The sequence below is a fragment of the Onychomys torridus genome, chromosome 3 (genome assembly GCF_903995425.1).
Source record: "Onychomys torridus chromosome 3, mOncTor1.1, whole genome shotgun sequence".
Lineage (NCBI taxonomy): Eukaryota > Metazoa > Chordata > Mammalia > Rodentia > Cricetidae > Onychomys > Onychomys torridus.
The window spans coordinates 87,160,811-87,174,249 of NC_050445.1; the positions used below are offsets into that span (position 1 = coordinate 87,160,811).

The 13,439-nt window shown below is 44.5% G+C and overlaps 1 protein-coding gene across 3 annotated transcripts in view; it reads right to left on the reverse strand.

The window, feature by feature from the left end:
• Nucleotides 1-8,840: 8,840 nt before the first annotated feature.
• Eogt (EGF domain specific O-linked N-acetylglucosamine transferase) overlaps nt 8,841-13,439 on the reverse strand; it is a 33,688-nt gene continuing 29,089 nt past the window's right edge. For all 3 annotated transcript variants that reach the window (XM_036182123.1, XM_036182121.1, XM_036182122.1), the window contains 3 exons: nt 12,629-12,748; nt 11,461-11,563; nt 8,841-10,970 (listed from right to left, as the gene is read on the reverse strand). In XM_036182123.1, coding sequence (XP_036038016.1) covers nt 10,824-10,970; nt 11,461-11,563; nt 12,629-12,748 — 370 coding nt within the window. In that variant the 3' untranslated portion in view covers nt 8,841-10,823. The remainder of the gene's footprint in view (nt 10,971-11,460; nt 11,564-12,628; nt 12,749-13,439) is intronic.

The following is a 13,439-nucleotide window of genomic DNA, read 5'->3' on the forward strand; positions in this document are numbered from 1 at the left end:
GCCCACTTCCAGTGTGGGCTTCCAAGAGAGTCATAAATAAGTGGATTGATATTTTGGTGGATTTAGAGTTATATCCCCAAAAGTTTCAATTAAATCTCCCCCCCCCCTTCTTTTTCTTTTGACATATGAAACTGTAGTCTGGCTCTAGAGAAACTGTGGATGAAATTATAATCTGATAAAGTAAAACCAGGAGCCACTAGGGGTGTGATGAAGACAGACAATAGAAATCAGGAAGACAGTTTGGGCACAGTGTTCCTAGTCACAATTGCAGTATGTCCTTGGTTCTGTCCTGGCCAGAGGCCATGAAAGCCTGGCTGGCATTCTGATATCCTTCTTCTCTTCTCTTAAATAAATGCCGCTGCCTAGACTCTGAGAGTGAAGTTGTGCTTGTAACTGCAGTTCAGACACAAATCTGTTGTGGTGAGCAGTTTGGGAATTAGATCTCTGGATTTTCATGGTGGAAATGTATCTAATCCCAATAGCCCATCTCCTGAATGACTTTGAAGGGGGTATGATGGGGGGAGTCTCTTGAATGGGAAATTATACAGTAGTTTTGGAGGCCACTGAGGATGGATGTCAGGGGTCTCTTGAGGTCCATTAAGAAAAATCCATTTCTTGCTGGTCAAAAGAATGGGATCTGCCTCTGACACTGGCTGGAGACATAATGAATGATGTTGCTTTTTGAGTCTACCAAGCATCATGCTCAAAAGGCATGTTAGTTATTTTTCTCACATTCTCTTGTCTTTCTCTTCTGTCTCACCATGGCTTCCCACAGTCGGTACCATTTTGCAGGATTCCTGGGTGATGGGTGTTGTTCCACTAACAGCTGCACCATCTTGGGTAGGGAAAGAGCAGGGAAGAGAAGCAGAGTATGGTCTCTTTCACAGCTGTGGAGGAGTGGGCACCTCAGGAAGAGAGGCAGAGTATGGTCTCTTTCATAGCTGTAATTGGAAGTTTTCCTGTGCCTGCCCGGCTCTTGATCCTGCAGCTGCTCAGACCCAAGTAAACACATAGAGGCTTATATTAATTAAAACTGCTTGGCCATTAGCTCAGGTTCACTATTGACTAGCTCTTACACTTAAACTCAGTCCATTTCATTGCCACGTGTTCTGTGGCTTTACCTGTGTGTCATAACATGCTGCTCCCTGGAAGTGGAGTGGGGGGGGGGGAGGCCGACACCTCCTGACTCAGCCTTTCTCTTCCCAGAATTCTCCTTGTCTGCTTATTGTAAGGATTCTGTATATGCTTAGCTCAGGGTCTCATTTGGCACCTTACTACGTCATCAGCGGGCGACTGTATCCCAGCCTAAAAGCCGGACATGCACCCTCACGCTCTTTCTCTGCATCTCTCTCTGCTCTTGGTCCCTCTGTCTCTGTCTCTCTCTGTCCTATCCCCTCTTCTCTCTAATGAAGCCCATTCTAACTCTGGTAACCATGGCTTGTGACTTTTCCACCACCAACCAAACCAGCGCCATATACCCTTTCACTTATCCCACCTATACTTCCTGCCTTGCTACTGGCCAATCAGTGTTTTATTAAACCAGTGTACAAAAGCATTATCCCCAGGCTGAAGAGATGGCTCAGGTGTTAAGAGCACTGGCTGTTCATCCAGAGGTCCTTAATTCAATTCCCAGCAACCACATGGTGGCTCACAACATCTATAATGAGATCTGGTGCCCTTTTCTGGCCTGCAGGCATACATGCAGATGTAACACTGTATATGTAATAAATAAATAAATCTTAAAAAAAAAAAAAAAGCATTAGCACACAGCTGTGGAGGAGTGGACACCTCTTTCTGGTGTTACTTTGTTCCTTTGCCATCCAGATTTATTATTTGCACCAAGAAGCATCCACCATAAAACTTTTCTTTCCAATACTCTGTTATTTGAATTGCAAAAACAAGGCAATCCCAGAGTACGGCATCAAGCAAAAGGTAAATATGATAAGGTTACAGAACGACTTCGGCCAGGAATTGATTTGCATAGAAATGCCTGACAGGAAAAAGCAAAGACCAGAGGAGCTCCATCATCAAATCTTCTAGTCTTACAGGAAAGCAGAAGTCGTGATACCCTCATAAACTGAAGGAGGAAATCCTCAGTCCCACTTCCAGGAGCCCATCCATAAACACTTCTCAAAGCACCTCGTGTCAATTCCCTCCTTGAACGCTGGAGAATATGACCCGGAATTTTGAAAAATGATACATAGACGAAGCTATTTTTCTGGGGCATTTACATTTTTCTATCATTGAGGAAGCGCTCCAGCTGTGAATTGGGACTCGCTTTCCTTTTCAGCCATTCCCCACCAGCCTTTCCAGTTTGCAGGTTTTCAAGGGTAGAGTGAGGCCTTCTCTTCAGTTTTCCCTTTTGCTCCCCGACTGGCTTTCAAATGCTAATACTGGCCTTTGGCTGCCTTGCCTTGGGTCTGTTCAATGCAGCGCTTGTCCGCGGGCCCTCGTTCTAGCCTGTCGTCTGCCTTATTTACATGTCTATACCACTTTAGCTTTGGGTTTGCTTCTGGGACTTGCAAGAGTCACCTTTAACTCCATCTCCTACAGGCTGATTGTCTTCCAGCGTATGCTCATCCAATCAGCCTAATTTCACTGGCTAACACTGTACCCAGCTTAGATCTCTGCCCAAAATTGTGCACAATTCAAATTCATTTCAGGGCCCTTTCAATTTCATTTACAGATTTCTCAGGATTTTTTACCCACGCTAGTCTTGCTGATTGAATCACCCAATGGCACTGTGGCTCTAGCAATCTAGGTGATGTTAAATGTGGAGTGAGACAGCCCAGACCCTGCACCCGCAATTTCGGTCAGTGTCTGTTTCATGGTGTGGTTTGGTAGTAATACCTCCAGGGCTGACGATGCTGTTATCAGTGGGTAGTTTTATTTGTTGGTTTTTGTTTGTTTGGATTGCCCAGTTCATAATCTGAACATAACAATGACCTCATGGGTACTTATAATTGAACCCATATAAGAGGGATGCACAGACCCTGGACTTTGCCGAAGGACTTTAGCAATCTCTTGGTCAAATGAAAAGCACACCCAGCAGAAGCCACGTATAACTCTTTCATCCTACAGCCTCCATATTAGCCAGGTCTTGGACCAGCTACGTATCCTTGATAGATAATTACATGTAATCTATGCGCATTCGTGGAGTACACACAGGAGTCCATGTACGCATGCGCGGCCCAACCTTTAAAAAGCCGGCGCCACCTTGCAGGACTTTCTCTCAGGCTCTTAGTCTCTCTCCTCCTCCTCCCCCCCCCCTTCCCCCCCCCTTCTCTCCCCACCCACGTGTGTTTCACCCAGGCCTGTCACCTCTATCCACTTTAATAAAACTCTCCCGTGGTCTTGTCGTGTTCGGGACGTGTTTCTAGCGCCGAATAACTACTAACAATCCTCACTCTATCAACAAGGACCAGATAACACAATTGAGTTAATTCAACCAACAACACGCAGCAGAGGTTCCGGTGATAGCTCAGTCAGCAAAGCCTTGCAAGAGTGAAGACCCGAATTTGATCCTCGGAATCCACATGAAAGCTGAACAAACATGGCAGCACACTTTTAATCCCTACACTGGAAAGATGGAGACAAGCAGATGCCTGGGGCTCACTGGCTAGACAACCTCACCTAATTGATGCACTCCAAGTCCAGAGAGATACCCTGTCTTTAAAGTGGGGGAGGGGTGCATTGCTGAGGAACAATATCTAAAGTGCTCTGGCTTCCACACACATGCACATGTGTGCACACCTACACACACACATATATGCACATACAAACATATATATATATATATATATATATATATACATACATACACACACTAAGGTATAACTGACTAGAGCAACTTCACGCTGAAGGCACTACTACCTGGTATCCTCTTCCCCAGAAGGAAGTCATGTTGCCTGTCCAAGGGCATCCTCACAACACCATATTTGTGTACCCTGAGACAATGATCCCATGGTTAAATAGTGTGTGCCCTGTATAGTACAGCTTCCTGCTCACAATTCAACAGACAATGGGTATGTCAAAGGTACCAAGAAGCCCAAGATGAAGTCTATTTAACTTGACCTGTGGTAACATTTCCCAGGCAACTCACTGATTAACAAACCTATCATCCTGTTGACACCCAGTGGAAGGTACCTTGCCATGGGCTGGCTTGCTCCCAGGAATTTGCCAGTATCTCCTAAGCCAGCAGCCTCAACTCACTCTAAATCACAAACACCTGGGGACATTCAACAAACTACACAGCCAGGCTGTGCCCTAGAAATTTTATTTGGCCAGGCCTGGGAAGAGGTCCTAAGAGCAGAACTGAAATGGTCCACAGGTGCTGTGCCTCTAAATAACAATCAGTCCACGAGTCACAACATAATAATAGCATTTGCTGAACGAGGTTGTGTAGCAGTAACAAACGAGCATGGGTTGATTTCCTTTTTACCTCCTTAAATCCTGCCTAATATGTATCATCACTAGTTTACAAGTAAGAAAAGCAAAGCTGCAGCGATATCGAGATTGCTCAGTGGTTAAGAACATGTACTACTGCTGTTGGGGAGGATGCTAGGTTCCAGACCCATGTCCTACAGCTCACAATTTAACTCCAGCTCCAGGAGATATGATGCCCTCTTCTGGCCTCCATAGGCACTGCACTCTTGTGCACAACCTTGCTCCATCCCCAAGTTGCTTTTGTTGTAGGTTTCTTTTTGTTTTTTGTGTTTGCTTTGTTTTGTTTCTCCCACAGCAACAGAAAGCAAACTAGAACACACATAATTTTAAAAATACATATATATATATATATATATATATATATATGTATTTTTTTTATCCAAAACTCCAAAGGGCTGGACAACCAAGGTCACAAAGTATCTCGTCTCCTAGAAGCTTGAAACCTTCTGACTTGTGTGTCCATGCTAGTGGTGGATAAATTCTGCTCCTGAAGCGCATCCTGGAGTCAGATAGGAAACAAAACCATTAAAGAATGAAAAAACACTATGAAAGACCACTTCTGTGTCTTTCAAGCCTCCAAGCTGGAGCACAAAGTTGTGAAGATTAAATGCAGCAAGCAAGCATTTTGTAAGGGTTACCGGTCCTTGTCAACGTGATGGGATTTAGGACCACCACAGAAACTCAGGTGTGGATATGTCTACAAGGGCATTTCCAGAAAGATTTACCTGAGGAGGGAGCTGGCCTGAAGGGGAGTGGAGTCCCAAACTTAACAAAAGGGAGAAAGCAAGTGAGTATCTCTCCTTCCCAACAGGGGACACAGTGTGACCAGCAGCCACCTCATGTTTCTGCCTTCCTTGCTGTGATGAAGTGTGTCCTCAAACTGTCACAGAACACAGGCCCTTCCTCCCTTAATCTGTAGTTGAGGCTCTTGTCAATCACAACAATGGCACAAAAACTAACACACACTTGGAGAGAACTGCACTAGTTCACACCCACGTGGGCTCAATGCTAGCACCCACCTCACTAAACTGCAGTCCTTAGTGTTCTATAATTCTTGGGTTTCTGGCCATCAGTGAACTTGTCTAATCAGAATTCTGTCCCAACAAAATAATAGCAGTGAGGCCCATGATAAAACCAACGTAAGAATTTAGCTTCAAGGCGGAACTGAAATGTTACCATGCTACATTCAGACTTTCAGCAGAGCTCAGACCCCAGCCAAACTCCCAGCCCTTCCAGCACCCTGCCCAACAGCTTCTGTCACTAGAAGGGCAGAAGGGCACCAAGCACTTCCTGCTTCACAAGATCAGGTATGACCCAGGATACAGATGCTGGCAGCAGCAAAGGCATCCCCCGTCCATCCCCCCCCCCCCCCCCCCCCCGTCATCCTGAAAGCTGTCCCGGTGACTGCAGGTTCCCTCACTTAAGGAATGAAATCCATCACCACAACCTCCCCACCACCACCACCACCACCCCGTAGTGGCAGTCAGGCCTTCCTTTCCAGCTCAGAAGCCTAGAAGGAAGGATGAGTCTCACAAGCAGTACAGGCCCCAGAGGCCATTTGGAAGGGCTTGACTGCCACCTCGTGGCCACTAGGTACACCGGCCCACAGAGAGTAAGAACAAACAGCACATTGCTCACATCAGCCTCTTTCTGGCTAAGAATGATGACTGCATCTTTTGATGCATCCTAGAGAGGAGTGGTCTTTGAGTGTTCTGGCAACATCCCATGCTTGAGAGGGGTTGGCATGTTTTGTTGTTTTTTTAGGTGTTTTTTAGGACAGAGTCTCACACACCTCAGACTGGCTTCAAAGTCAGTAGCTGAAACTGACTGTAAACTTCTGAGCCTCTTGCCTATAACTTCAGAAGTTATAGGTATTCATCATCACACCTGAGACAAACCTCTACCAACCAAGTTCCTTCCCTATGCCCCGTAGTTTGTTTTAAATCATTGGTTCCACCCCAAGACAATTGTGATGGTTCACCATCATTACCATGTCTGTCTGGGTTTAGAATAACCATGAACATACATACACCTGTGCTTGTGTCTATGAGAGTTTTCTAGGCAGGTTAAACTGAGCTATGATGATCCATCCTGAAGGTGGGCACCACCCTTCCATGGACTGGGGGTCCTGGGCTGAGCATAAAGGGGAAAACTCACTGAGTCCTGAGCAGCAGTCCTCATCAATGTCGGCTTCAGCGCAACCAGCTGCCTCAGACTCCTGAGGCCGTGACTTGCCAGCCATGATGGATGCATGCTTGAACTCTGGACCAAAAGAAATCTTTCCTTCACTCCTTTCTTAAGTTGCCTTTGTAGGGTGTTTTGACACAGTAACAAGAAAAGTGGCTAACGCAGCGATCATACCCGAGCTCATTGACAGGCTTCCAGTTGAAAAACATTTTCCTATTTTCTCTGCACTGTCTATACATCAAAGAAACTACTTGATGGCTCAGAGATTGAGAGCACTGGCTGCTCTTCCAGAGGGCCTGAGTTCAATTCCCAGCAACCACACGGTGGTTCACAGCCATCTGTAATGAGATCTGGTGCCCTCTTCTCATGTGCAGGACACATGCAGACGGAATACTGTGTATATAATAAATAAACCTTCAGAAAGCTACTTGATAATTATAAGAAACCTTAGGACATTTTTTCCATCCTCTGTGTTCCCCATTAACTTTTCCCTCCCTCCCTCCTTACCTACCTTACATGTAAGCATCCTAGTTAAATCCCTTCACAAAGAAACCTCTACATCCAACTGCCTGTTGCTGGCCAAGTAGCTTTGGGCACATTTCTTCTCCTCTCTGCCCTGTTTCAACATATAGGAGAATGATATTTTGGCTTTAGAAAGAGTGTAGGGTGTAGGAATGGAGAATTAACTAGTAATACTCAACAGAGCCCCAGTACGGCCCCCACACTGGAAATGATAATTTCCCCCTAAAATAAGAACTATCTTTACCCTTGACAATCTACAGTTAGAAGTTCATGATATTATCTTTACACATTCTTTTTTAAACAAATAAAAATGAAAGCAGTGTGTCATGAAGACTCTACATTCAAACTTCCAGTGGGCAGGAAGTTGATGGGAAAACGGAACCAGCCCACACACTGCCCTCCCTGACAGTGTCAGCTGCGCTGTGTGTCTTGCCTTCAGACAGGCTCTCAGCCTCCAGGTTGTGGGGAACACTGAGGGATCCTAGCAGCGTGTTCTCCTTATAACTGTCCCCAGCTGGAGGAATTGCCCTGGTCAAGGTTTTCCTAGCCTCCTCCTCTGTGGCTCCTACCTGGATGGCAACACCTCCTGCCTCTATTGGGACTTCTCTGAAAGTTCTATCCTGTGTTCTACAATGTCCCTGAAGACCTTCTACATAACTCCAGGTGACGTCTCCCCCTGCCCAGTCCCTGCCTTTTCTGGACCCCATGCTTCCTCACCTGTGTTGACCATGAGAATCCACACACAATAAGCCATCATCTTGCCGCCCTTTATCCCAGAGTCTGTGATCCAAAGAACGTGACCTAAGACATCTGCCTGCTACCTGCTCTCACCATAACGTCAAGAGTCACCCTGTCCAAGGGAAAGCTGGGTCTTTACTCCTTTGTATAGATCCATTCAGAATGAAAAGACAAGAGCCTTACCATCAACAGATGGCGTTATCCTTTAAATGACCTCTGATTCCTCTGTCACACCAACTACACTGGCTGTTCTTCCCACTCAACACACATGCTTCTGCCTTGGGACTTTAGCACTTGATGTTGTGTATTTTTGGTTCGCTCTTTGTCAAATTGTCAACCAACCTCCATCCCTCGCCTCCTTCTAGTCTTCTAGATGCAACTGTCACCTCCTCAATGAGAACCCTATACTTAAACATGCAAAAGTCCACTCAAGCCCAGACTCCACACCCCTTTCTTACTTTGGCTTTCTTCCACAACAGTACCAGGATCTGGAACACTGCACTTTTCTACATCAACATGGCTTAATGCCCATCTCCTCTACCAGAACCTAAGTTCCTGGAACCTAAGCTGTCTTCCTAGAGGCTGTAAGCATGACTGGTACACAGTAGTGGCTGGCTCGGTGTGGACTGCATGAGCAAGCAAATGAAGCAATGAGGGCCTGGCTGTGGAATGACATGGCCTGCAACCTTCGGGACATCACTGAATAGCATCTGGCTTGCTCTTGAGACCAGGAGTCATCATCCTCCCATCATTTTGGTAAGGCTTGTGGAGGGCCACATTTGTGGAAGCATCAGATAAAACTGCTAAATAAATGTAAGGTAATTTTTGATTGCACTGAACCCTTCATCAGTGAGCTAATTACTTTTTTAAATCATGTATAAGCTATCAGATTTATTTTTAAAGCAAAGGATGTGACATTCAGACACAGAAAACCCTGAAGACGTTCGGATAGTTAAATGAAATATAGAAAGCTTTATTCCAAAGCCAGGCATCTCCTTACAGACTTAATAAAAAGAGCCATGTCTACATTTTAAATTTTACAACAATTTGAAGATCTTCTGCTCCCACAAAAAAATTTGATAAAAGTCCTATAACTAATTAATTAAATGACTTTCTTATTTATATAATGTATATTCTGTCTAAATGCAAAATCTTCAAATATATTTTACTCTCAAACTGTTCTCAGTTGCTGAAGTCCCAGGTAGTCTGTGGAAGCATAGTCCACTCAAGCCCAGACGCAAGCCCAGAAATGAGGTAAGAGGATGAAATGGCTTTCCAGAGGCAGTCTTCGGATATTTATCCTTGATGACTTGGGCAACATGCTCCTCCCACCCCTTTCATACAGAACACCCCCATTCCTACTGCTCACTTAGGACTCTACACAAAGAACAACAGCCACCCATCATCTAACAGTTCCTAATGTTACAGTTCTTCCCAATCTTAAAACACATCAGAAGTCTTGCCCATCACGTGTCACTATTTCCTCTAACAATATTTTAATAAATAAAGTGTACAACTCTGTAATCAAGCCCTGAAAGCAAAAGTCAGCAAACTTCTGAGGCGGTGTAGTTACCAACATCTTGTTTTGGTGGGGAGGGTCACTTCTCTAAAATTTAAAAATAAAATCCTTTGTGGCAATTTGTTTAATCTACTGTAAAAACTAAAAGTAGTGTCTATGTGAGGTGACTCAAATGTTGGTAAGATGCAAACGTCACATGTACAGTAGAGCAAACCCATGGTTTCTGAATGCTGAGCTGGATGCTCACCGACAGAAAGACATGAAGCCATTCAAGGAAAAGCCTGTTCTTCAGCCATCCCATTTCCTCAGGGCCACTTTCTTAAAGCTTTTCGTTCTGATTGGGTAATTCACAGCTCTACTATTTTCTCAATGGCCTTACTTTTTTCTTTAATAGGGAAAGAGTCTCCTCATGTAGCCACCTTTCAGTTTTTACAAATATTAGGGTTACTTTCACACTGCCAGAGGTAGGTGCACACAACTGTATGTGCTTATAAATGGCTGCCTGATGCAAACTACCACTTCATGTCAAGTCAACATGGATGATGGGTCTGCGGAGATGGTACTGTAGAATGGTCTGGCTGGTTCTTATTAACACAGCCATTACATTTGGGGAGAACATGATTGGAATGAGATTTGTGAACACAAATTAATAAAACGGCTTGATTAATTCAGGTTCTTGGTGTACATAACCTGGAGCCGACTAGACACTGATCTATAACACACTCTTATAGCTTGGTCCTGAGAATCACAGACTTATGCTGGTGTGTGGAGGTGCATGTGTGTTGCTAGGGATTGAACCCAGGGCCCCATGCATGCAAGGCCAGCATTCTACACTCAGCCACGTCCCCAGGCCCTAATTTTATATATATATATCCATATTTATAAACAGACTATGGCAAATACAAAATCAGTTTTGAATTCATCCAAGTACATAAACAACAAGGTGGAACACTCTGGAATTACAATCATATTATAGTTAACAAACACACTTATAAATTCTAAAGCTGCTTAAGTTGACAACTTTGGTATCCCAACAGGAAAGCTCTGTTACACCAATGGGCACCTGCCCAGCTTTGAACTATAAAAGTAACTTTTTTCAGTGCAAAAATATTATTGCTATTGGCAAATAGCAAGGACACAATAAACACATGGAAGACTTAAAGACAAAATATCCTGAACGTATGTTTTCATATAGAAAAAGTAATCTGTAGACAGGCATGGAGGTACACACCTATAATCTGAGCACTCAGGAGGCTCAGAGGATCATTAGTTCAAGGCCATCCTGAGCTATATTCAAAAGCCAAAAGTCATAGTTCATCTTATAGGAGGCTATGGCAGGTTGTTTTGTTCCTTTGACTGTGAGTCTGGATGTGAGAGTGTTTAAATGCTCTCTTCTTGTAAACAAACATTTCTACAGTTCATCATGTTTCTTTTTAAATGGCCACTGTGGATGTCGCAGTACATGCTCTGCAGCTTGAAGGACAAGGTACATGAATTCTTCTACATCAAAAGAGTAGTTGGTAAACTTGGGGTGTTCGCCCAGAGTTGGATGGTGCCCCTGCAGAGACAAACCAGAACACATTCCCAAAGTCACTGAGGATATGTCTTCTCTACAGAAGCGAAATCATTTTACTTAGGCTAAAGCAACTCTTTTAACTCATGCTGTTCAACAGACACTGGCAAGCTTTCCCCACAGAGGTCCCAATAATGTTTTCAGCACCGTCAACCATCTGTTCTCAGTCACAGATGCTCTGCCAAGGAAATGCACAAGCAAGCCTAGATAATATGCAGACAAATGTGGCTGCTCTCAATAAAACTTTATTTACAAAAACAATTGGTGGGCCAGATTTGTACCATAGAGCTACAGTTTGCTGACGGCTGCTATACATAATCTCATGTAAGCTGTTTTAACAATATGGAGGTTTTCTCCAATTTACAAATATAAAATACACCTCAGTATTCAAGATAACAGTGTATCTCTGAGACTCACTCAAAGTGATGGCTCTCATTTGAATAACTGGACTTCAAACCATTTGACTGAATGTTACCTTATCTTGAGGAAACACTTTGCTGGGCTTCTGCCAGGTGATATAGTGGACGCCTCTGAGCCTGGCCAGGTCTAAGTAACAGCGCTCATCTTCACAGTTGTACCTAAGGGACACAAGGGTGTCACAACATGAGGCTTTTTTCTAGGGGGTTGCCCAATGTGTAACAATCTAGGGTGGGAAATCCATCCCCCAAATATGATCTTACTGGAGGGTTTGTAAATAACAAACAAGAGAGAGATAATTTTACAAGCATGCTCAGGGCTGGGAGACATAGGTCTGAGGTCTGTGGCAGCATGCATAAGGCCCTGGATATCATCCCCTGCACGGCAAAAACAATTTAAATGAGTATTCTCAGAGCCTTGCCTTGATTTTTAAAGAATAGAGTAAGGTCCAGGAGTGGGCACCTTATTCAATAGGTCCTCCTGCCTATGAGCTGGAGACTATCTTATAAGATATTATCTTTACATATGTGGAAAATAGACTTAGGGAGGTGACGCATTCAAGGTTAAACAGCTGCTTAATGAAGGAAGCAAAATCCCACCCCAGGTCCCGTGGACCCCAGTATCTCACTGGCATTCCCCGCCCTCTCTCCTTACTTCTATCGGCCCTCTTTTCCTCTAGGGCAAATGAATGAAAACAGAAGTCCCAACCACCTCCCACCTCGCTAACAGCTCGAAAATGTCCTGCAGAGTATTGGAAGTTTGTGTCAACCTTTCCTTCAACGGTCTCCTTATGGATCCACCCCCCACTCCCCGTCTCTGCCTCATACATGCTGGGTAAGCAATCCACCTTTGCAGACAGTGCCTCTGCTATCCCCACCATCCCCGCCCTGGTCTCTTTCAGCATAGTAATTATACTGGTCACAGGGAGGGGAGTGCTCACAGTGCCAGAGGCACACAGTAGTGAACTCCGGGAAACTCTGGGAACTTGGGAAACCACAGACTCACATCTTGCGAATGGTACTGAGGCTCCTGGGAAGGAGGGAGTGTCTGCTTCCTAAGAGCACTGGCAGATTTCAGACCCGTTAGCCTGAGGTTGCTTTCCTTTCCAGACACCACCATGATGTAGCTTGGCGGGAGTTTATGAGGCCAGCTAGTGCCCACATTGAAACTCTTAGCTCAGAACCCACCTTGTAAGCTCCCCATGGAAAGCTACCATCTGTACTCACAGCTCGAATACAGCAGCCCAGTCTGGAAGGAAAAGTAAGTGTGTAAGGCCAGCCCCATGCATGCCGATAAATATGTCCGTGTTGTGTGTGATCCTCAGCTGATCTAAAAACGCAAGTTCTCTGCAATGTGGGACAACACAAGAGAGGCGAGACAAAGGGTGAGTCAGTTCATGATCCACTGGGACAGTATTTATACACTTGTGTCACATTCCACATCTGGGCTGTGATGATGTTAGGTGCACTCCAGTATTCAATAACTTAATTCATTCTTTGATAACCTAACTTTAAGCACAAAATTTTATTTCTGTGTTTCAAGGGAACATTAACCAAAAAAGTCATGACACATGATATCAAGATAATTACAAAAATAGATAGAATTCAAATAAAAGGTACCATTCCAATGGGCAGATAATACTGCAGTGCAGAGCTAGCGGGAAGCCCTGCTCTTCCCTCTTCCTGGAAAAGGAAAATGAGCAAGTACTAAAGAGCTATCAGAATAGCCCAAGCTGAAAACTACTCCCATTAAGTAATAAAAGAACTTTTAATAAACAAGAATGGAGGTGCTGGAGAGATGGCTCAGCAGTTCAGGGCACTGGCTGCTCTTCCAGAGGGTCTGAGTTCAATTCTCAGCGACCTCACGGCAGTTCACAACCATCTGTAACTTCAATGCGAGGGGATTAGAAACCCCTCCTCTCCTGGGCCCCTCAGTCACAGCACACATGCAGTATGCAGGCATACACACAGGCAAAACGCCCATACACATAAAAGAAAATAATAACATTAAAAAGAGAATAAATGATGTGACGTTCCT